General features: G+C 33.8%; 5 protein-coding genes across 5 annotated transcripts; 4 read left to right on the top strand and 1 right to left on the bottom strand.

Annotated features, from left to right (window-relative positions):
* Window positions 1-948: 948 nt before the first annotated feature.
* LOC110816716 (putative 6-phosphogluconolactonase 2) lies at window positions 949-4,052 on the top strand. Its single transcript, XM_022045023.2, has 3 exons — window positions 949-1,412; window positions 1,538-1,673; window positions 2,740-4,052. Exons 1-3 carry the CDS (start codon window positions 1,249-1,251, stop codon window positions 3,256-3,258), a joined length of 819 nt encoding a protein of 272 aa, XP_021900715.1. The 5' UTR covers window positions 949-1,248; the 3' UTR covers window positions 3,259-4,052.
* Window positions 4,053-4,197: 145 nt separating this feature from the next.
* On the top strand, window positions 4,198-6,532 carry LOC110816717 (Ribosomal protein S13/S18 family). Its single transcript, XM_022045025.2, has 3 exons — window positions 4,198-4,432; window positions 5,970-6,194; window positions 6,265-6,532. The coding sequence occupies exons 1-3, from the start codon at window positions 4,373-4,375 to the stop codon at window positions 6,433-6,435; spliced, it is 456 nt and encodes a 151-aa protein (XP_021900717.1). The 5' UTR covers window positions 4,198-4,372; the 3' UTR covers window positions 6,436-6,532.
* Window positions 6,533-7,153: 621 nt separating this feature from the next.
* On the top strand, window positions 7,154-8,282 carry EMB3137 (Ribosomal protein S13/S18 family). Its single transcript, XM_022044985.2, has 3 exons — window positions 7,154-7,343; window positions 7,688-7,912; window positions 7,996-8,282. The coding sequence occupies exons 1-3, from the start codon at window positions 7,230-7,232 to the stop codon at window positions 8,161-8,163; spliced, it is 507 nt and encodes a 168-aa protein (XP_021900677.1). The 5' UTR covers window positions 7,154-7,229; the 3' UTR covers window positions 8,164-8,282.
* A 2,284-nt stretch (window positions 8,283-10,566) lies between these two features.
* Window positions 10,567-12,908, bottom strand: LOC110816741 (uncharacterized). The gene is made up of 4 exons (XM_022045057.2): window positions 11,959-12,908; window positions 11,515-11,634; window positions 11,274-11,415; window positions 10,567-11,107 (listed from the first exon to the last, which is right to left on the bottom strand). The coding sequence occupies exons 1-4, from the start codon at window positions 12,516-12,518 to the stop codon at window positions 10,913-10,915; spliced, it is 1,017 nt and encodes a 338-aa protein (XP_021900749.1). The 5' UTR covers window positions 12,519-12,908; the 3' UTR covers window positions 10,567-10,912.
* A 4,530-nt stretch (window positions 12,909-17,438) lies between these two features.
* On the top strand, window positions 17,439-21,203 carry LOC110816773 (uncharacterized). The gene is made up of 4 exons (XM_022045089.2): window positions 17,439-17,705; window positions 18,739-19,499; window positions 19,796-20,230; window positions 20,622-21,203. The coding sequence occupies exons 2-4, from the start codon at window positions 18,743-18,745 to the stop codon at window positions 20,798-20,800; spliced, it is 1,371 nt and encodes a 456-aa protein (XP_021900781.1). The 5' UTR covers window positions 17,439-17,705; window positions 18,739-18,742; the 3' UTR covers window positions 20,801-21,203.
* Window positions 21,204-25,381: the final 4,178 nt, after the last annotated feature.

The following is a 25,381-nucleotide window of genomic DNA, read 5'->3' as shown; positions in this document are numbered from 1 at the left end:
AAAATAAAAATATATTTTTAATTGACTATAAATGCAACAGACCACATATTTATATGGATTGGTTAAAATTTTTTCATATTTTTCTATTTATCTATTTACATTTTAAATTAAAAAACAAAAAAAAAATTTATTTTCTAATAGATAATTCAAAATGCAGTACCAGGCGGGGAATTAGAAAAGCAATAATTAGATCATGACGTGGGCCGGCTTGATCCAGCCCATTAATTTCTTCATATGCGGTGGGCCCTTTTGGTTTCAACCAGCAATTAAATTTACACAAATTTGACTGATCAACTTTGTACGTAACATGAATTTATATTTATATTTATGCCGTACATATAGTTGGACGTACGACCAAAACTCCATTGCCTTTGCTAACTATTACATCAAAACCAGTGGGGGGTTTCCTTCACGGATCAAACTAGTAGCTACTTACAGCCTTAATTTAGTAAATAAATTCTACCCTTTAGTTGAATGTAAAAATAAATCCTCGAAATTGATTTAAAAAAATAAATCAGTCAATAAAATAATTAGGTATTATATGTATTACGTGCATTAAATGTATAATTACAGTTCTAATAATTTTAAAAAAATAACATTAACCGTATAAAAAATAGTTAAAAAACTAATATTTTTGTTATAGTAAATTTAAAAGTATTAATATTTATGATAAAAATATAAAAGAAAAACAAATTATATAGTTGGGAATTACTATATGTACACATTGCTTGGTGTTTATGCATGTGGATGAAGGAACAAGCAGTTACTGAAGATATGGAAAGATGGGTCTGATCTGGTCTTATTGCCTGCATAGAAATTTGATCTGCTGCTTCTCACTGTACCACATTAACTGCTCTACAAGTACTTGATGCTTATCCAATTAAAGTCAAACCTTGGAAAATGATGCTCATTCCCACTTATACCCCCATATACACAAGCTATTTTAGAGAGAGAGAGTGAGGATATGGATATAATTTCAGTAGTAAGAAAACAAAAATGCACGCACAGCTAGGGTTTGTGTAGGGAAGCTATAACGCTCTCCTTCGTTGATGGGAGAGAAGAGTCCTCGGGGTGATATTTATTTATATTAATAATAGTAATAGTCTCGGTTGTTGTTCAAGTAAAGTTGACAAGTATGGTACAAACTAGAATCAGAATACAACCCACGTAATCCTTCCTCTATACCAATCGGCGGTTCTTGAGGTCCTTTACTCATAAAAGCGGTGATAAAAAGAAGTAAAGAAAGTAATGGAGATTAAGAGAGAAGATGAAAAGGTGAGAGTGTTTGATAGCAGTGAAGAGCTGTCTTCTGATCTTGCTGATTATGTGTTTCAAGTGGGTGAATCTGCAGTGAAAGAGAGAGGTTCTTTTTCTCTTGTTCTTTCTGGTGGAGATATACCACACCGTCTGGGGTACGTACTGCTCTATATACATATTCTTCTTATTTCTTTCTTTGTCATCATATTATATATATATATATATATGGGTTGTTGGTGTTTAAGTTAAGGATGGTTGTGTGTGCATGTTACGGTTGCAGGAAGCTTACGAGGGCACCAATGGTGAGAATGGCCGAGTGGTGGAAATGGCATGTGTTTTGGGCGGAGGAGAAGGTGGTGGGGAGGAGAGAACCAGAGAGCATATACAGGCAAGTCAAAGAAGGTTTCATATCTAAGGTATACCTACTTACATCGTGTGTGGTCTAATTTCATTGCGTAAAGGATTGGGTTTCCACGCAAATTATAGAATTCAAAATATTTTTTGAAAACCTCATAATATTCTGTGGGAATTGAGATGATATAATTCAAATTTAATAAAATTTGTAATAATAATTAAAAAAAATAAAAAAATAAAAAATAAAAAAAACTGATACTCATTGTCGTTTTGAATTTATTTAGATTTTAAATTAAAAAAATAAAAATAAAAATAAAAATAAAAATATTGTACGTGAACAACTTAATTACGTACCATTAATTAATTTTCCCAATAAAATTATATTTTAAAAGCAATTAAACTTATGTTTATATTTTACATTTATGCCAAAATTAAGAGAGTTGAATGCAAGTAATAAAATTAAAATTGAAGTTTATATAGAATTTTATTTAATTTGAGACAAAATATAATTTATTTTTTCGTAATTAAATTAAATATAAATTTATAATTAAATTTCAAAATATTTCTGCATTTATTCCAAACATAATAAAAGAATTAAGATAGTAATGATGAAGTGTTGACTACTGAGTCTCTTAATGTCAAAGTTCTGAATATTTTCATTGTCAAATAATAGATATCTTAGATTGAAAAGAAAAAAAAAAAAAATTACAAAAAAAAAATATTTTGATTTATTAAATTAAAATTATTTTGTTTTAATGATTAAATCTCGTAGAGTAGAATTTATTATGTTTTAAAAGAAATTAAAAATTATTTAATTTAATTATTTTTATTAAAAAAGAGGAGATTAAGTGGAAAAACATTAAAAAAATTTATTAAAGTTGGATCCATGGACTTTGTATTGGGCTTACCGGACCTTTGTGATATTCGTACTAGACTTGCCATGAATTCAATGAAAATAATATTGGACTTGCACCGACTATATGTGTCTGTGTGTGTGTGTGTCTGTGTATATGTATATGAAGCAGATAGATGAACTGAAAATATCCAGAATTGTCGAAATTTTTATTTATTGTTGGAAAAGTTTCGTATGCTAATATATGATTTGTATGTGTTAATTATTGGATGCAGGTTCCTATTCTTCCCGCCCATGTTATCCCGGTGGGCATAGGCCATGGTATTTCTGGAGAGTCAGCTGCCAATAACTACGAGTTTTCCATCAGACAGCAGGTTAGAAATCGGACGGTTCCCGTTTCTCCTTCAAGTGATTGCCCCAGATTCGATCTTGTCCTTTTAACTCTGGGGAACCACGGCCACGTGGCATCTCTCTACCCTAACAACCCCGTCTTAGAAGAAGACTCGCAGTGGGTAGCGTGCGTCTGCAACGACTCCTCAAGAGAGAGCGTGACTCTCACGCTTCCTGTCATCAACGCTGCTGCCAACGTGGCAATTGTGGCTTCAGGGGTTGACGTGGCCCGTCCATTCTTGGACGTTATGTCGGGTAGAAGGCCCATTGGGTCACACCCGGCCCAAATGATAAAGCCTAAAGATGGGAAGCTTGTTTGGTTTGTTGATGCTACTGCTGCTTCATTATTCCTACGTGGCAGAGGATCTGTTGCCACGTCATCTACTCACATAGAAAAATGTTAAGATATTAAATTTTTTTTGTATTAAAATATATATATATATATATATATATATATATGGAAATGCTCTTTTCATGACTGAACATGATTTTTGGAGACACGGAATTTATTTGCTGATTGAGTGGGGAAGAAAATTTCCTATATCTATCATTTTCAATCTCCCACTAACGTAATTAATGATGAGGATTGGGAGATGGATGATAGCGGGGTTAGTGGTGGTTGCACTATCAATTCTCATATCGCCTCCTGTTACTTCAAATCACACCAAGGCATAATCTGATCATCCCAATATGGCTGCGCAAGGAGGTAGCTGGAACTATCACTATGGCTGTGGCTCCTCGCCTGATCGGACTTGGAACTACACTTGGGCCACCGGGTCAGCACCAGATGGCTCTACTTTTGGCTACGGCTCAGCTTCATCCTCCACCAACGCTGCTGCTTCTGCTGCTGGCTTCGGATTTGGATGGGGCGGCTCAACCTCCTCTTCTAGGACTACTAATGGGAGCACCACCACCACCGCCCACAACAATAACAATATTAACAACACAACTGCACGTAACGGGGGCAACAGGTCTGCTGGACGAGGTTAATTCATGGGAAAGAGCCAGTTTCGTTGTATAATTATGTCTCTCAGTATCTAAATTTTATCTAGGTTACGTATCAGGGTGCGTCAAGTATTGACTACCATATATATGTATATAAGGTTCTCTGATCCATATATCATGTTAATCAAGTTTACATGTACGTATGTCCAGCCAAAGAGACAAAGAGTTTTATATATAATATCTAAATTGTCAAGGATTACGTTTTTTGCATTTTAGAGTTGCTACACTACATACCCAGAATCAGAAGCGTATGAATCTTCAAAGCAGATTACTAGTAGAATGGCTCCCCTCATCTCAAAGAATGGAAGTAAGAAAAAAAAAAATAAAGTGAATTATAAGGTGTCCAAATTAATGGGCTTTACTGGATTTGCTTCGATGAGGAAGGTGGGTTTACTGCTAATAGCTGGGCCTGAAATTATAAGCACTGAAGACCCAATAATAATTCAAGCTTCTTCTTCTCGCTATCACTAGGTAGACTGTTTACCCGTTTCCAGGGTTTTAACGTCGGCTTCAATGGTGGCTTTTCCCACTTCCCTTGGACAACTTGGTCTTCGTCTCCTTCAAACTGTATCAGTGAGTTGCCCTTGCATCATATCAATTTGTTCAATTCAAATTTGTCAATAAATTATTCATTTTTAGCTTTTCTTTGTTATCTCTTAGTTTTAACGATAGGGCATTTTAGAATGAGGTTTGAAGTTCCTGGTTTGCGGATTTTTTCCAAATAAGATCAATTGCCTATTTACCATTTTAGTTTCTTTTATTGTGCATCTATGTTGATATTTTCTCTTGGAATATCCCAGTTTATCTTGTTTGGATGTGGAGAGTATACAAAGTGATGATCGAAACACCAACAATATTCAAATACCTAACCCTCCGTTTCATGATCTGCTGCCCAATAATGCATGAACATTCCTTAAGTAGCTTTTCTTGATTTTGTACAAGCTATGCGTTTGTTCCTCTTGGTTTTCATTCACGCTCTGGCCTGCTTCATTCTGTTTTGTTGGAATCTTCATATTCAGTTTGCTCTCTGAGAAATTGTTGGGCTGAAACTAGAACCTTTCTGAGAAACTACACGCTGAAACTAAAATCTGGAATTTTCCATTCTGACATTGAAATAATCTTCAGAATTGATTTCTCTATATTTGTTTACTTAAAGGAAGGTAGTTGTTTATATGGTTCATATTGATTTTGCTCTAAAGTAAAGTCAACACTCTCGGAAGGTAACCAAGACGCCTGCTGAAGGAGATCTTGAGGAGGATAACGGTTTTGATTAAGTTTTATAGATTGGAGCTTACACCCAATGTGCAGGATATCATATTGACGAGATGAATTCTCTAGGTATGACAGTATGTCATTGCTAAGGAGTCAAGGAAGACAGAGGTTTATTGAAGTATACTACATCAATTGAGGAAGTAGAAAATCTACAAAATTAGAGGAAACAGGATAATCAACATTGTTTGGTTAAGCTGTGATACCCGGTCATGTTTTGATGGCAAGCCAAATTATAAAATCAAGTCAGAACCATGATCTCCTTGAAATCTCATTCTTCTAGCAGATTCAAGAGTTGTTTTTGCCTTTTGATATCTCTGTTTGGATGCCTACGTAATATCTATCCCCGGTTTAGGTTTTCTGCAAAAGTTGCTCCAACATTCACTACATATCTGCGATCTTTGGTTCAACCAACGAGCTCTACCTCTTCTAGCTGGCATGCACAACCATAGACCATTCTTCATCTCTCTTCTAGTGCATATAAAAATACTTTCTTGGGAAAATCTAGATAAATACAAAATGGATTGTTCAAGAGAAAAACTTCGCTTTGCTTTCTGCACAAACAAATTTAAATCCAACATTACTAGTTCTGCAAACACCAATTAAAACACCTGATTTATTCTTCAAATTCAGCAAGAAATATTTGAATTATCATAATTAGCCTGAAATTTAGTTGGCATTAAACTGTATCTTAAAGGCAATAGAGCTAAGCTATGTGGTTATTTGGGGTCAAATGTAAAATCTATGGTCTCATAGGAGAAAAAGAGTTCTCCCTCTCAGTATTGAATTGAATTGAAGATTATGGTGTGATATACCTGTAATGTCATGTTGTTTGATGTAGTTCCATGGCCTGCGGGTTCAAGGTATTCGCGTGGGGAACACAGAGATCCCTAACAACAAGCGCCTTGCAATTGCGCTCCAGAACATCCATGGAATTGGTCCCTCTAAGGCTCGTCAGATCCTTGGTGTGCTTGGGATGGAGAACAAACTTGCAAAGGACTTAACTGGAAAAGAAATAATGGATCTTCGTGAGGAAGTTAATCGATATGAGCATGGAGAAGAAATGGTAATCTTGGTTTCTCTCTTCTCTTCTTTGTCTTTAAATTTCTTGCATCTAATATGTTTTTGTGTTGCAGAGGCGACATGTGAATGCTGAAATACAGAGATTGGTAGACATTCAGTGCTATAGAGGAATTAGACACACTCAAGGATTGCCTTGCAGAGGACAACGCACAAAAACTAATGCCCGGACGTTGAAGGGTAAGGCATTAGCAATTGCTGGAAAGAAGAAAGCCTCTCGCAGATGACCTAATTAATAATTTATTTCTAGACTCTGCTATAAGCCCATAACTGATTTGTAGTTATAACTCATGTTTCACTCAACTAATGCAATGTCTTTTGCTATGGTTTTTATCTTTGATTAAAGAGCACAAGCAATTTTGTGTTGTTGTCTCTTAAATTTGACTTCCATAAAGATGTTAGATGTGTTAAAGATCTCTTCTGCAGTTTTGGCTACGTTGGGTTTGATTTTGGTGGAAACCTCGGAGCATACATACCCATGTTATGGCAGTGGGAGATGGATTTCTGAAGAAGACATCAAGGCTGTAAACTGATCATGATGGTGGTGTTTTTGTTACGAACTTCATGAAATCATTGTTTATATGAATACATGAGTATCCCAGAAATTGTGACAAATATAGATTAATGCAAATGTGTTTTATTAAAAATTTTATATATTCTATTCTAATTTTCGTTTAAACTTATAATCATATAATTATTTTCAAGTTAATTGAATAATTGACTTCCAAAAAGATGAAAGGCCTGTTAAGGAAAAAGAGATTTATTTCATGGGCCATACAGCTGAAAAAAAAAGGCCCAATTTAGGTAGAATTCAGGTTTAGCCACTCTCACCTTCCCAATCCACTGGGCCGCCAACCGAATATATTTTCTACAAAATGCAAACGTGGCGCTTTCTAGTGGCGAGTAAGATGTCATCGCGAGTATCCCTACCCACGTTTGGATAAGCTTTTGGCAGCTCTTCCGCTTCGTCTCCTCACTCTCTGTTTAGCTACCGAGAACCCGCAAGAGAAACGCCCAGAAAATGGCACAGACGCTGGCGATGCCCGTAGCACCATCGCTGTCCATTATCTGCAACGGACGAAAAACTAATTCTCTCTCCAACACGCTATCTCTACCAGTTTCTAACCCCTGTAAGGTATGTAATTCGATTTCCTTGCAATATTTTTAGGGCTTTCTGTTTGTTTTACACTGTCTGGCTGCCTAGAATTCGTAATAAGTAAATTATGCAGTATGCGTTAAGAAATGGAAAATCAAACTAGTGTAATCGTATATAAAGAATGTAGAGCATATTCTGGAAAGATGAATTCGTGGAGTCCTCTAACGTGAATTGTCCTAAATTTCATTTCCAGTTTTCTGGTTTTTGAGGACTTTTTTGGTGAAAATGTTCCAAATTTTGGAGTTCATTTCTTCCCTTCTGCTGACAATTTTTGTGCAAACACGTCGTGGTTGATTCTCATTGTCTTGTTGTGTTGCGTGCAGAATCGGAGCCTAAGTATCCAATGTGCTCGTGTTGGGGGTGTGGAAATTCCCAACAACAAACGGATTGAGTTCTCTCTTCAGTACATCCACGGAGTTGGCCGCTCCAGAGCTCGCCAAATACTGTCTGATCTGCAGATGGATAACAAACTCACCAAGGACTTCTCTGAGGAAGAGCTCATCACTATTCGTGATGAGGTCTCCAAGTATATGATCGAAGGCGATTTGGTAATTCATTCTCTATCTTAAAAGGCTTATATTGTTGCAGTTTCCCCTGATGGTTCTGATGAATTTGGTTTTGGGTTTTGCAGAGACGGTTCAATGCTTTGGCTATCAGGAGACTGAAGGAGATACAATGCTACAGAGGCATCAGGCACATCCAGGGATTGCCGTGCAGAGGGCAGCACACCAAGAACAACTGCCGAACTCTGAAGGGTAAGAGAGTTGCAATAGCAGGAAAGAAGAAAGCCCCTCGCTAACCAAATGGGTTGTTTTTTCTTCGTGTAAAATGTGACCTTTGCATTGTTTTTGGTCTGATATTTCTTTTTTGATACAAATTCAGTCATCTTTAATTGATCAAATTCAAGTTTACGATTCATATGCATGGTTATGACTTTCCAGTGTAAGATAATTCATTGTAGCCTTTGTTTTGGGAGTGCACTTGAGCATTTCTCGGTACTATTGTTTGATGGTTGACATAGCTTGCCGTGAAAATCATTGTCTAATCAACACTAGAAAAGAAAACACAAAACTATGCTCTTTATGTATTTTGAACTCACAGATCCTTGCTTTGATTTCCCATTTTGAAATGGATTTTGTTGTTTATGTCTGTTAGATCTCTCCAGTTTTGCAGATTAGCCTACTCCCATGAATCTTAGCTGCCTAATATGTCACACTGTATAATGAAAATGCCTTAATTCTGAGACATTTTCGGATATCCATCCAACCTTAGATTGTCATCTTAACTTGCAAGGAACGGGTAGGGAGATTCACCAGGTGCCTGCTGTCTGAGATAGCTGTTCTACAGCTCTTCTGTCTAGTGGCTTTTATGGTTTAGGAATTGATTGTAGGGTCCTAAGAACAATACACTACGGAAAAGCAGTGCAATGTATATCTAAACGTATATCTAAATGTATTGTCTTTTCATTATAACTTGACAAAATTGGCCAAATTTTGGAAAGTGTCAAGAATCGTATAAAATTGAATGAAGAATGAAGAATGAAGAATGAATTTCCACTAATTTACTCTGAAAAATGCTCAATTAAACATGTTGGCTCATCCATTGACTCTAAAAATATATTGATTTCAAAGGTTACCAAATTTCCCAGATTAAAAGACTATCCTTATCAGAACTTTCTAACCTGTGTTGAAAGCCATTATTCTTGAATCTTTTATTGTTTGCTGGATCTATTCTATTCTAATCTCAGAGGGCATATCTTCAACACTTCGATGGCACAAGAACATCTTTCCCAAAAAAAGGGTCAATGTCTTCCACCTATTCCTCACACAAATGGCAGAAAGTATCAACGACAACACATTTGTCAAACATATTTGGGTATTTTAACATGAATGACATCTCTCAAAACATGAATTTAGACCAGACATGTTTCTAAGTAAGAGTAGAACATTAACTACGAAGACTCCTTCATGCATGTATCTGTAATGCCTAGGCAATAATAGTAAAAAATATCATAATGAGTGCGACTTTTAATTCTCAACTCGGAAATTCAATTAATACTTGATATTATTTTATTGCTATCTAATTTTTTTATAACTTAAAAACTATTTATCATTAATTTGATAACATACCAAACATAATATTACATTTTATGTTAAAAAATATTGTTTTTAATCAATGTTATTAACATTATACTATTTTTACTTTGAGTATCTTTTCACAACAATATTTTTCCCAATTAAAGTAGCAACGAGACCAAATGGTGATATAATTTTAATATTAATTAGTTTTAGTTCTTAAAATTAACCAAGAACATGCATACCTCCAATGAAACACTAAAGAAAAATATTATATTTTTACTTACTTAAATTTTCTGTGCTTTAATCCTATTTTGTTCTTATTTCCAAAGAAGTTTATGCTCGCTTTAAGTTTTGAATAAGTGCTGAAAAAACTTTCTGAGTGATTTTTTCTACTAAAAAAGTGGTCATGTTAAAATCCATAATATTAATTTAGTTCTAAATACTAATTAATCAAAAAATTCCACACATTCGAAATGTTTTTTCTCAAATTATAAATATTTAATATTAATTTTTATTTTTATTCAAAATAATTGTTATAATTTTATTCGAACTATTTATTTTCAACATTCACTTCTTTTCCTTTTTATTTTTTAGTTTTATTTCTTAATCAAAACATTAATAGAACATATTTAGATACTTCAAAAATAATTTTAAAGAATTAACTCTGATTATATTCTCTGTGTCTCTCTCGCAGCCGGAGTCAGTGTTTCTCACAAGTAGCTTCGGCCTCTCTCTCTCTCAAAATAGCTTCCGCGCGGAAGGGGCATGGTTTGATGCTTCTTACGAAAAAAGAACTTGGCGGCAGATCGCTTTTAGAAGATGGAAGGAATAAATGGCTTTATTTTGATTTTTCACTGTAGACGATATTTGTGCATTGCCACCGGTGAGGAATAAATATTACATGCTTTTACATAATATATAACTTACTTACTTAGCACATATCTGATAAAGCATTTTCATAAAAAAAAAAAATTAGAAAATTATAACTCTAGTCTTCGATCCCAGTTATGATTAGTAATATAATACCTAAATCAAGGTATAAGATCTAATATGTACCTAAGAAGAGTTTAAAATTAATTTTGAAAAAGAAAACAAGCAGCATGCATGCAAGTGAGAGACTACCATAACGCACACCAGAAGGGTCTTGACTGAAAAAGATTTAACCCTACAAACCAAGCAATTTACATTCTAAAACTTATGTTTGCAATTCACTACCCAAACAAGTTAACCTGTTTCTGAAAACAACCTGGTGAGAGATCAGCAAAAACATAAGCCAGCCTACAATCTCCAAGGAGATACATAGCTCATAATATGAAAACTGGAACCAAATAATCTACAACTCATGTTTCCATTTCACCCCAGTTTTTCTTTTCTTTTTCTTTTTTTTGCCACAGAAACCCCCAAAAAAAGTCATGGTAAACTTAGGGAGAGAATGAAAACACAAGCTACAATCAGGTGCCTTACATGCGGCTATGCACGTAAGCTACCAGACCTTCTCTGCAGTCTCATTCCATGCGCATTCGTGCCAATAAAACGCCCAACGAATATCGGCTGGCTCGGGCATGACAAACCATTTCGCGGTGGAGATAGCACCACGGGGAGATAATCACTTGTGTCACAAGGAAATCTTGAATTCTCAAACCTTCCCCTCAGTTCATCTCTACCCTACAAAATCTCAAAATGTACCCATGTTCTATTAGCACTCACAAAATTTTAATTAATTTAATGAACAATAAGCACAAATTATCATAAACCTTGTTTCTTAACCCTTATATATCCCTTCAAATACAATTACGTAAAGACAAAGAACTGAATCTAATGAATTATATACCTGGTATTTGGCAACGCAGATTTCACAGACTTTTTTATTGGCCGGAACCTCCCATTCATATTTGTGGAAAGCTCTGCAAAATTTCTCGGCCCCAGCATAACTTGTGAAGTTCACAAATGCATATCCCAAGTTGGCTCGTCTCCTTCATTACACCAAAACCCACCAAAGGTTAATTAGAAACAAGTTCAAATTCCATCTTCGCCGATTAAACATTATATCATTATGTATAACTCTAGTCTACCTAAAGTCCATTGGAAGGTACAGGAAATCGTATGCGGATTCAGGAGTAGTGTCAGAGTAATGGCGGTCCTCATTCTCTTTGCGGCAATGTTTGTCAAGAATTCTCATCAAATCATCCCGCCTGTCCATGCATTAAAATATAATTAAGAGGCCAAATAAATAAACATTAATATATAAAAACATTCTTTATCACAACTATTCATGTACATACATCAATTATTTATGTAGACATGGTTTAATAGTAAACCAGAAAAGGTAAGACGAGCAGACAAAACCACTTATGGTATTTCAAGAAAAAAGCTGTGCGAAAACTAAATCAAAAGAGGCATGTAAGAATTAAAACCCAGCAAATTAAAATTAGGCCATATGAGTGTGTGTGTGTGTGTGTATAAAGAAGTTTATGACACAGAAAACAGAAGCCGATGAGGTAAAAGAGAGAACTTACTGTAGTTGATTTGGAATGTTTCTAATCATCAGTGAGGTTTTACCGCGAAGATTAGGAACGAAGCCATCTTGATCATCAGTCGTCTCCATGTCAACCGGCGCCACCTTCTTGATGTTCCAAACTCCCTCTCTCTGTAACCCTTGTGAGGTGAACCTCTTCAAACCCTTCCACCGTCGACCCTTCTTTCCCCTCCTCCCACATGGAGAAAACTCCAAGACTCCACCCTTCAGCTTCTCTACCACCACACTTTCATCCGACCTGTAATAACTCGCTTCAAACCCTACTTTACGTGGACATAAATTACCCACAGCAGGTTGAGAAAACGCGTTGTAACAGGCGATTGCAGGTGGGTGTAGCGGAAAAACTGATGGATGAAATACTGGTATGAAAGGTGCAGGAAGCAGTGGCTGACGAGTCCAAGGGTGGAATTTTAACGGTGATGTGCTGCTGCTCAAGGCGAGATTAATTCCGTTTTCTGGAGAGAATACGGACGGGTAGAACGATTCGGCCCTTGCGTTCAAGGGTTTTGAGATTTTTGCTTCAGTATTTTCGAAATCCATTTGTTTGTGAAGTGGAAAATACACATAAAAGATTGGGACGTATTGGGTTAATAAGATCAGAAAGGATGAGAAGCAAGTGAAAGCATAAGATCGGGTTCCATAAAATGCTTCAACTGGAAATACAATTTATGTACTAATTTCTTATATTAAAAAATTCAGATTTTTTTTCTTGGAAATGTTTTAAAATAACACATGAAAGAGTAAATTAATCAAAGCAGTACTACGGTGTAGACACTAACAGTTGAGTAAAATCAATCGAAAACTCAAACATCACTCTCCAGCCTTTAATTAATTAATTAATTAATTTCCATTAGTATATCACTCACATTAATTATGAACCATGTGTTTGTTCCATTGACACGTGGAATAAGGAGAGGCATCCATGCAGAGGGTATAAGACCCTGGGGATACCCGAAAAACCCTTTGGTTTGAAACTATATATATACAGACATATAAAAAAAAAAGGAAGACATGCATTTAATGAAGTATACAGAGATTTGACATGTCATAAAGGCAGCATGGCCGCCTCTTTCATTTTTCTTTGATATATTTCCCCCTCTTTTCAGACTGATCCAAACAGGAGGAGTATCTGAGAGAATCATCATTCCCAGAGAGGGTGCAAAAAGAAGATTTTGTTGCCATTTTCTTACCAAAAACCAGACTGTCTTCGGCTCAGACGTCCTTGCATGTTTGGTTAAGGTTTTTTTTTTTTTTTTTTTTTTTTTTCTTGAGCCATGCAAGCATTAAAACACCCGACATATCGAAGAGTCCGAGAAAACTCGGCCACATTTCTGGTTCTTCCCGCTTTCCTTTTTTTTTTTCTCTCTGCTCTGCAATCTCTTGTATGTATTTGGCTAAAATCATGCAACGAAACCACTGACCGTGCGTACATTTTTCTGGAGGTTTGACTCTTCCTCTTCAACTTAAATGGAAACTACTTTTTACATGAATTAGTTTGCGAGCAAGAAAATTTTCGTGTTCTGTCAAGATTCTTAGTAGGCAATTAATAGGGTTTGCTTGAAGTTTAAAGTTTGAAAAGTTTGTATAGTAGAGCTTTCAGCTTTGCACGGTTGAGGAAATATTTCTAACGTGTTCTTTGATAATATCAGGTAACGTTAGCATGCATAAATATACACTGAAATATGAAACATTAAAGTGTATTCAATGCAGAAATAATAAAATTTTTAGGTTATGATGTTTCATACACTAAAATGAATTTTATGTTTTCAATGGGGTAATAATTTTGATAATAAAAAAGGCTAAAAATAGAAGAAAACAAAAAAAAAAAAACAAAAATTGAAATAGAATTTAATAGACGTGACTTGAAAAATTGGATGAAAAGAAAGGAGGGATGATGATGGGAAATTATAGTCAATGGTGACAGAAGTGAACGATGGAGATTTTATTTTGTATTGAAAGTAAAAGAAAATAGAATATTAATTATTATTTAATTAGCAAATGATGTTGAATGGGACAGAAAAGACTTGTGTCAGATGCGTAGAGTAGGTGGGCGCGGCATTGTTTCACCAAATTTGTTGATTGGGGGATACGGGAAGCCACGCTCTGATTCGAATAAAATCTAAATTACTCTATTCCCCCAGTTTCGTTTAATTCTTACTTTCACTATTTAATAAATTTGTTTAATTATTTTTATAATTCTCCCTTAACTAACAAAACATATATAATTAGTCAATTATTACTTGTTAGATGTAACATTTTACTTGTTTACAATATACTTTAGTCAATTATTTCTTGCGTGGAATATTATTTATTTAAATGTGAAAATTATTTACCTCATAATTTGAAGCGAACATGAAAAACAAAAGTGAGTGAAGTGTGATGTCTTATTATAATTTCCAAGATGAATGAAGAAAAATACAAAAGGAACAAATTCATTGTCCTCGAGGGGTTATCTCAGTCACAATCCCGCTTGCTTTTCGATCCTTATCTGCTCAAAACATCATAACCCACTTTTTCTGTGCATTTTTTGAGCTTCCATAACCCTATGATCAATAATAATGCTACCGATGTCAGCCGTAGGATCTCCGCGCCGTTCATTAACATTTTGCCCCATCTTGGCTGCTAACTCGGTCATTGAATAAGCAGGTATGGCCGCCGCCATCACCTACAGCCTTCATTTTTTGAGTAAAGACAATATTTAAAATATTATATTTAATGTTTGTTTTTTTATTAATTTAAATTATTTATTATTTAACAAACTGATAAACCATAAATGTCATCCATAAACCTATCAATTATAAATATGATAAGTGACAAATTTTATCTATAATAATTATACATGTTGATAATATAATTTATAAGAATTTGTTGATATTTTTTATTGTAATTTATCAATTTAAATATTGGTAAGTTGGCTAAAAGTTTATATCATAAAATATATATTTTTTATCATCTCCTCTTAACCTATTCTCATTTATTATATTTAAATTTTAGCACGACAAACCTAAGCAGCAATAAAAATACATCAATCAACGATATTTTTTAGATCATAACGATTATTGATATGATTATTGACTCAAAATCTATCAGCAGGTTACAAAACATTATCAAAATCTCGTACTACCATCCTTTTAGACATTCAGACACACAGCTCGATATGCTCAATCGAAATATTAGCCTACAAATAATAAAAATAGTATGAGTTAGACTTCAAACATATTAGTTTGTACAAGTCAATGGCTAGATATAGATCATGAGGAAGAGGAACACGAAAAAGTTAGAGGTTGTGCTTGCTGCAGCAATGTTGGCTAAGTTTAAATGGAGATGAGAGACGTCGACGGGAAGATGGAGGATGTTGCCAACGAGAGATGCTAGAGCTAGGGAGGCCGATAGCTTGTGCATGAAGGTGAAGGTGAATGTGAATCGGGTAGATGGTAGAGTTATTCAAAGGTTAAGTACGTGCAATATAAAGTTAAAGACTTTATATCCTAATAATAAGATTTTATTAATTCAAATATTATTTAAAAATATGAAGATTAAGTACAATTAAATTAAATAATATATAGATAAAATTTATATTTTTTATTTTTTATTTTTTATTTTTCTTGTATTATTGTATTTTAATAATAGTATTTTAATATATATTGTATATTATTGACATGTACTGACATTTATTGTACTTTTAAAAATCAATTTTTATTGTATTTATTGTGATGTAAATTATTGAAAATTTCTTACGATATATTGTTATTTTATTATAATTTATCATAGACGGTACACATTTATACTTTTTCCTATATATATAGTTTTGTTTTATTTTTTTTTACAAGTGACTCATGGAAACAATAATTATTTATCATCTAACAAAAAGTATTTTTCATAATAAAGAAACTATAATATATATCAAATACTGAAATCCGAAATAATATTTATTTGCATCAAAAGAAAAAAAAAAATTTGACAACAATTAATTCTCAAAAATTCCAGATATCCTTATTGAGTTGTATTTTAATTAGTTTCTTTATTTTTCATGCATCCCTCAAGCCTCGTTTTTCTTATGCTTTTTTCTCCCATGTTCCCCAATATCTTTGATGTCATCCCATAGTTCAGAATCTCAAATTCAAAAGTTGCTTGAGTATAAACTTAAGATCTTTAATCATGTGATTGTATTGTTCTTCGTATTTTTATAATAATTAAGTACACAAGAGATTTTGTTGAAAAGAAAATACTGAAGGAGAAAGAGATTATGGGTGGGGAGGGGGGAGGGTAATAAATCTGAGATTTGCTTGTAACGGGAGCAAAACGACAGTACAAACTAATCATCTAAACTGTAATTTTGAAGCTATCTTATGGAAAAAATATTACATAACAATCATTCTCTATATGTAAGAGTATTGTTTTGATAATGAAACATCATCATTAACGTCCAAATATTTGACGGATAGTATGAAAACAACATTAGCCCTCGAAATAAGAAGAATGTAAAGAGAAATATTACATATATACACGGACAGAATAGAGACCAATATATATGTAAATAAATCTAAAAGTACACACACACACATGCAGAGAGAGAGAGAGAGAGATGATGGAGGAAGGATGTACGCAGAAGGACATGGACGAGTGTGGGAGGAAGAAGAAGGGAGGGGGGACGGGGAGAAAGAAGGTTACAGTCAGGAGTTTTGGGAATTTAGAAAAAATACATATATATATATATATATATTTTTTTTTTATTTAGATTAATTTAAAACTATTTAAATTAAACTAATTATTATATTAACTATCGTTATTATGTTATGTTTGATGTGAATTAATAATTTATCAAAATGTATTATGTGTCAATAAATTTTACATATAACACATAAGTTAATAATATTATATATTAATAACAGAAAGTAACTAATTAAATATGTTTTAAAAATATAAGATTTAAAATAAAATAAAATTATATTGTGAAATTGAGCTAGTTGTTTTTATTTATTATCCTAATAAATTAAATTATAATATTTACTTAAAAAACAATAGTGGATGGATTTTTTTTTAAAACTAAATGTAATCATGTTAAGAAGGCAAAAGTTCATATACCATTTGGCTATTTTTTTGGATAACCTAAATGGAATTATTTAGAATGGTAAAAAGAAAAGTAATTCCATTTCTAATGCCCTCTAATTGGAAACCAACGAAAGCGCTGTCCTTTCGACTCCGAGCGCACACCCCAGACAGCCCAACAGATTCCTGGTATAAGACAAGAAACCCCCCACGTCATCCTCGTGTCACATCCCGGTTTTTTTGTGTTTGTGCAGCTCTCACGATGGTATTTTCGTCTTTTCATGATTTAGCAGTTGGGCCGGTAATTGGCAAAGCCCTCTCGCTGCGGTTCTTACCAAATACCACGTGCTTGCCACGAGACGCGCTCTTCGTATTAAATAAAAATAAATAATAAATTCGGAGAAGTGGAATTCAAATATTTGCGGAGAGAGAACACAGAGAGGCAGGCGGTCGTTGCAATAAAATGCTTGGGGGAGGGGTTTCCCTCTTTTTTTTCCAAAAGCTCTGGGAGAAAACGACCAACTCAACAAACCCTTAATACGTTGCCGTTTTTGGTTCTCCTCCTCCCCCTTACTCGCCGACTCATCCTGATTCTTCATCCTCCTCTGCACCCGCTGTTGTCTGGAATTTTCTTCAGCAACCGAACTTCTTCTCTGTATCCAGCGCTAGGTTTCTACCGTGCGTAATTATCACGCATTCATTATTATTTCTTTTCAGCTTTTCATTTATGTTTTTTCCTCTTCCGTTTTCTATTCGGTTTATTACTTTTATTCTGATTATTATTATTTTTATTATGTTATGTATCCTTCTCATTTTAGCTCCTGTTTGAACCGTTTGTTTGCTGAGTAAATTTACAGCAAAGGTGGATGTTCATTTTCGATCTTCTTTTTCTAGTGTACCGAATAAATTATTTCAACAGCTTCTTTAGTTTAGTCATAGTTTGCACGGAACGCTTGAGCTATATAATATTGTTTATCGGATTTTGTTTGCTAATTTCTTTTGTATTTGACGGCGACGAGGAATTACCATAGCGTTTAGTTCTATGTTGATTCTAGGCTTTTTTTTAGCTTTTTTCTGGGGATTGATTTAAAAGCTTTGGGATTAGGGTTTCATTTTTTTTTGTGGTTTTTGATGGTAGCTGTAGATATTTAGCACTTTCTTTGGTGTTCGAGAATCGGAGAAATTTTGCTAAATGGTTGACATATTATGCTCGAGGGGCCCAGAGTTTCCTACTTTGTTGCTTTTTCTCTCTTTTGTTTTTCTTAAATAAATCGTCTTGGCTGCTTGTGAGAGCTACTTGTTGTTTTCAGTTGTTTTGGGAGTACTTCAGATTGAGGGTTTGATTTAGATATATCCTTTTTAACTATTAGATCGGTGAATAGATGTAGCACATATGACATGTATTTAGTTGAATTCTTTTTCATTCAAAGTTTTGCCGAAGTAGATGTGAATAATTTTGCGAGCTTTAAGCTACATCATGCACTATTCCTCTCCTTGATTGAAAGAAGAAATTATTGGGAACTTATTGAGTTTCATTCTTCTCCATCTTTTCTTATCAAACCTCTCAGTGAGCAATGATCTATTCTCTCTATGAGCATTAGGAATGTGTTAATTTTTTAACTATCATGAAGTTTTGAAGTCTTTCCTTGTTTTCCCTTCCCCGTTTTTTTGACTCTAATATAATTGTTTGTTTCACTCTGTGAATGTGCAGAATTATGCCCACATTTACTGCTATAGCATTGGATAGGTTGTTAGAACCTGGAGCTTCCAAATCTATCAACAAGTCTACTCCTGATTCGAGACCTCCTCATGTGAAACCTCCTAATTCAAAGCTGGAAAAGGTAAATGGTAAATCTACTAGAGAGAGGAAAGTCCCTCGCCCTCAAATATCACCAGCACTTTATGCAACCCCCAAGGCGACTCCGCTTCCTGATTCACCATCATCCTTCCCTCCTTCTCCTTACATTGTTAATCACAAGCGGCGTGGGCCACGCCTTCTAAAGAGCTTATCTGTGGATGATGTATCTGAGCGGAAAAAAACCCTGAAAGAAGAAAAAGCCAATGGGAAGACAGAAGATACTGAAGCCAGGGCTGCCGATTTAACTAAATCAAATTCTGCTGTTTTTCCTGTTGCTGAGACTATCATGGAGGAGCATGTCAATGGGAACGGTGTTCAATCTATATCTGTTGATGGTGTCCATGATGATCATGTGGAGCTTGCAAAGGGTCAAATGGAGGTAGAATGCGGCAATAGGGGACCTGAAAGCAGCAACCTGAGTAATGATTTTATGAAGGAAAGTACAGTAAAGCTTGTTCCCGTGAACTCTGATAAAGAAGTTGAGTCTGAAGATTTCTATGATCCTCAAGAATCAATGAGTCTCACAAGTAATACAGAGGGAGAGGATTGCGCTGGCCTTGTAAGTGCTGTAAAGACTGCTGCACCAGCTGGGGAGTTTTATGATGCTTGGGAAGGTACTTCAACTTTGCATTTCAGGTGCTTTAGTTGTTTAAATTCTGGAATATGTGGACCAGATATGCATGCATCCATGTAACCCCTTGCTGAATGTCTTTCATCCAATTGCAATGATAGTTGCTTGTTCCGATATTTGTGCAAAAATCCTGAATTTTGGATTGAGGATTTAAATTATATAAGAGTTGCTGTACTTCCCTAGAAGCCACTTAACTAATAATGGATGTCTTGGATGCTATTAAGTTTTAGTTTAGATTTTTTATTGCAGTTGGAAGCTCATTTTTGTTTCTTCTTGCAGAGTTGTCCTCAGAGAGTGGAATGCAGGCTTCTGTTCCCGACATTGAATTTGAATTGCGTGAAATAAGATTGAGTTTATTAATGGAGATAGAGAAGAGGAAGCAAGCAGAGGATACTCTGAATCACATGCGAAGTCATTGGGAGAGTATCAGGAAGCAGTTAGCTAGACATGGATTGACGCTCCCTGCATATCCCACTGTTGCAGCAGAGGGCGAGGAACTTGGTGTTGATCTTGCAGAAGAACTGTCACGACAATTTAATATTGCTCGATTTGTATCAGATTCTATTGGCAGGGGGATTGCAAAGGCTGAGCTGGGGATGGAGATGGAAGCTCAGATTGAATCAAAGAACTTTGAAATAGCACGATTGTCGGATCGACTTCACTATTATGAGGCTGTAAACCGAGAAATGTCTCACCGGAACCAGGAAGCTGTAGGTGAGATTTCTTTCCCTGGAGGTTCCATTTGTCTTTTTGTTTTTTTTTTTTTTGAAAGTTCTTAGCTACTCCTCTGTCTACTTTGAATTCCTCTCCAATTTAACCTTTTCTGAACTTGCAAGCATGTCTGTCTTATATTCCAGTCTTCCCAGGCTTGTTATCCCTTTGATTTATATGAAATTTATGAGACGTGCTTGTTAAAATGGCATGTACACCATACAATTTTATTATATTAGGTTTTTGTTCTAAGGTCAAATGTTCCTTTTTCCATCTCTTTGAAAATTTGCAAACATGTGTTTCTGCTAGTAAATAATAAGTTTCGTCTTGGGGTTATCAGTAATTTACTCTTAAGCATAACCTCTAATTTTGGGTTTTATTGTTGATTCTGTAGAGATGTCACGACGCGAGAGGCAAAGAAGGAAAAGACGACAGAGGTGGGTTTGGGGTTCAATTGTTGCCACAATTACCCTTGGAACTGCAGCCTTGGCATGGTCTTACCTCCCTACAGCCAAAGGATCTCCCTCCACCGATAGTTATCAAGTTCCTGAGCATGAGAGTGCAGGTAAATGACAACTTTTGGATCGAATGGGATTGTGATTGTCAGATCATAAAAGAGGGAAAGATAACAAATAAAAAGATTGGAAGTACCAACCACCCTCTGATAGAAATCTCTATACTTATATCTATTCAGAGGATGTATATTGCTGTGAAGACAATTTCGGCATCCAGAGTTGCCCCTTATGTTGGCAATCTTGGAGGTGCCAAATGATGAATTAATTTAGATTCACACCATATTTATATGTTCGTTTTAGTTTTCGGGAGTATCATATATATGTGTGCTTTTGTGAGCACCCTGAGTTGTTTCTCCATGCTTTGTTTTTTTTCTCTTGGGTTTAAGACCAGTAACTGAACTAAATTGTTTACTTGGTTCGAGTTGAATAACCTCAGTCACCAGACGTGGGATTACAGTTTATGTTTGGTCGTTCTATGTAGGTGTTGTGCTTTTTGCGTTTTACTATTTAAGATCGGAGTTGTTAAGATGGGGTAAGTCAGGTCTGGAACTAGTTTAATCTGGCCCTTGTAATTTCTTTGCAATGGGTGCGGAATATTGGTTGTCATTTGCTTTACAGCTGGTATGTCGGGAACAATTTGGTTCACGAGTTATCCGCTGATAGCATTAGGAGTACCGTGTGGAAAAAGCAAAAAAATTTGATATTCGTGAGCTTGGGAAAATTTTTATCCTAAAATTCGGTTTGTTATGTGCAAGTAAATTAGTTATAATTTTAGATGTTATTTAACTTCATAGTAACTGCGGGTCATTGATAAGTATAGACTTAGATATTCACATCTGAGCATAATCATACTTTATGGACCGTGTATGCTTAATATGCTCGCGTAGTTTTTAACCATTTGAACACCTGGTACATAATATTTACTTGAAAAATGGAAAGAAATAAAAGAAAAGGAGCCCAAATTGGAAAGTGGGCTGTGTTGTATGGAATGGGTCTATAACCCCAACACCAATTAATCGAAGTTTGGATCTGCATCAACTTGGTCCATCTATTAACTTTCGCAAACTATAATAAAATAAATCATTTTCATATTCTCTCCTCCGTGGATTCCAAAATCTCTTCATAATAATTGTCTAAGGAGATAAATTTTCATTCAACGACATAAATTTAATCTGAAATCAGTTATTGCACATGCTTTTTTATTTTGATGTCAAAAAATATATATATATTGAGACGAAATAACTATGAAATAATTGTAAAAGTAAATTTTGTGTTAAAAATAAAAAGTTTTATCATTTTTCATAAATTAGTAATATCCTCAGCACGAAATCTAAGCCTTGTGGACAAACTTATTTCAATATATACACAAAAACATCGTGTATATATTTGTTGTTTATATACATATATATATATTGGTGGATCAGTTTTTTTTTTTTTTTTTTTTTTTTTTTAAACACAAGTCCCTTATCTAATCGATTAATACTACCTTTTTTTTCTCTTGTTTGGGGGATAACCCAATTGAAATTGCCCTCGTCAATCACACATTTGGCAGTTTTGATTTCGTTGACCCCACGAATTTCTGACCAACTCCCTTTGTCCCATATCAACTCCCTCCCTCCTCCTCAAAAAGCTCATCACTATTCTTTTATTTATTTTTTAAATAATTCACCCTTGTTATTTATTTATTTTGTTTTTCTTTTTGGTTTTAGCTATTACAATAAATTGAAGTTAAATTTTACTTAATTAAAAGATGTTATCTAACTCCATCAAAAATAAACTATTAACATTTATGTTTAAAATTCAAAAGAAAAATACCATTCTCATTTCTATTTATTGTATTAAAGAAGCTTAAGCTTAAATCATCTCAAAATGGTTTTTGGGTTATGGTGGACCGCTTTTATATTCCATACGTATATGTTTATATGTATATATATATATATATATATATATATGTATTCAATAAATTATGAGTTTGGTTGGCTTCTTTCACTTTCAAAGCTTTTGTTTGTGTAAAATTTGTCGGCAAATTGTGGGCGAGTGGAGACACTTCTCCATCAACACTCAATTGGGTGGGGTAATAATTATTATATATATAGAGGCCCAACATATGGACTAATGGGCTGGGCTTTTTATCTCCTAAATACTATATAATATTAGCCTATTTTACTTCTTAACTTTTATTCTCCGTCTCTTATTTAGTTAACACAATATCTTTATTTTATAGTATATGAATTATTTATAATCCAATACTTAAATTTTTTAAGAAACAGATTTTAAAATTTTTATTAAAAAAAAATATATTATTTGGGAATTATAAATTCATCGTGAAGGAATTCAAACTCTCAGTTGAAATATCCAATAATATTGTTAATATATATAATTAGAATTTTCTAATTATTAAATAAGGAATAAAAATTGAAAACTTTAAATTTTAGAATTGAATTATTCAAGTCCCAATAGTGAACAGCCTCTTTAGTTTAATATGGAACCAAATAAATGACATATATATATATATATATATATATAATATTTTTTTAAAAAGGTTAATATGGAACCAAGAAAATCACCTGATAATTCGAAACAATTGAGCATGTAGGTCCATAGAATTCAGCAGCAGCAAATGCTGAACATTTTCTTTTCAACATATATATATATGTATATGTATATGTATATGTATATGTAACACATAGTATTATTTGTTCACTTAAATAGGCGCATCTTTCGAAAGAAAAGAAAACAAAATATCAACATAAAACGACATTGTTCGCGTCTCTCTGTCTCTTTGATTCCAGATCAATTTTACTGTGTTTAAATAAATTATTTGATTTTTCTGTAAAACCATTCAAATATAAGCCACAACTATTTGATATATATATATATATATATGTATGTATGTATGTATGTTTATATCTATATCAGTAGTTTTCATACATATAATTCCGCGAGCATTTGTCCACGGCAGATGCCTCTCTAAAAACTTTCGTTTGTTGGGATTTTGAAAACATAATTTCCTGTTCATTGCCATGCTTGTTCATCACCTTCAATTAAATTAATTGTTATTATCATCTCTAAATTTCAAAAAATTAAAAACAAATATTCTTCAAATTTTGGAAATTGGAAATACCCACATTGTAAAAATGTTTATAAATTGAAGTAGAAATGGGAAGAGGTCGAGGATCATCTATATTACTATGTACATATAAAGAGTAGGAATTCTTATAACTTATAATTAGGTAGTAAATATATTTAAAAAGAAGACATGATATGATATGATGATAAATATTGTTTGAGAACATAAAAAGATTGTTCTATAACTTTTAGGAAGTGTAGACAACATAATTGAGGTTAGGATACTCTGTCTAATCTCCCATTAATGGTATATATGTATATGTATACCTGCTAAGATTATACACACACACACACATATATATATATATATAGAGAGAGAGATGAGGGTAGTTCAGATCATAATGGAATTTTAATTAATAAATATAAAATAAACGTAAAGAAAAGGCAAGAAAATATTTGAGAGAGGTAGTAGTGTCCCCCCACAGTGGAACCCAATGTTGGGATTTGATTTGGACCTCCTATATAAACACTTCCCCACATGCTCTCTCCTCTTCTTATTTCACACCTCACGTTACGACTACCAGCAATTAATTCCCAATATAATGCTTGTAAATAATTAATTATATATCATCCTCCCAATTTCTTTTTATAAAAAAAAAAAAAAAAAGTAATTTAATCTTTATGTAATAAATATACCCACTTCTTAGTTTTAATTAATTTTTTAATAAATAATTAAATACTGTTATAGATATATATATATATAATGATTAATTTTTAGTGATTAAGCTCATTAATAAATATCTTGTCCCTAACAGTTTAAGCAAATTAATTACAAGTTTGAATTAGTCTGTATTTTCATATCAATCTTTTATTAAGACTGACTTATGCCAAAGAGAAAACGTGGTATTGTCTCTAAGCAGTACACAAATATATACATATATGTGGATGTAGATGTAGATGTAGATGTATATGTATACGTATATATAAATATTTGTGTGTGATGGGTGGTGCATGGTTTAATGTAAAAGTGGAAATCACGTTGTAGGAGCGGCAATATAATAAGAGTAAGGTGTAGACAAGTAAAGTAATGTAATGTCGAGAAAACATAAAAATCAAACTAGGGATGCCCATGCTCCTTTCCTTACATCCATTAATTATCAATTCTCACCTACCTTCTCCTATTTCAGCCGTGTCACCGTGCACCTCATATGATGTGACACTAATCATCATTACCAGCAATTAAACCTCTTTTTTAATTCTCCATTACACTCTTAATTATCTTCATAATTCCATTACTTTCACCCCAAAACAAATCAACCCAAAAACCAGTACATAAGTTATATTGATATGGTCGTAGTAATATTGTTAGATGTATAATAGTTATAATTCAATTTAGAAATTTACGAAAAACTAACAAACATCAATTTTTTATTGGTTTTCTTATTCCTGTTATTTCAAATTTGATTGTAAGTTCGTCAAAACACAAAAAAGGGTGGGCTTGACTTGGTTTTATATGTGTGTGTGTGTGTGTGTGTATATATATATAGTAGCTGCTACAAGTTCCAATAAA

The sequence above is a fragment of the Carica papaya genome, chromosome 1 (assembly GCF_054855325.1).
Source record: "Carica papaya isolate Zhongbai chromosome 1, ASM5485532v1, whole genome shotgun sequence".
In the NCBI taxonomy this organism is placed as follows: domain Eukaryota; kingdom Viridiplantae; phylum Streptophyta; class Magnoliopsida; order Brassicales; family Caricaceae; genus Carica; species Carica papaya.
The sequence above is the reverse complement of the archived record's forward strand: the minus strand, read 5'-3'. Positions and strand labels throughout refer to the sequence as shown.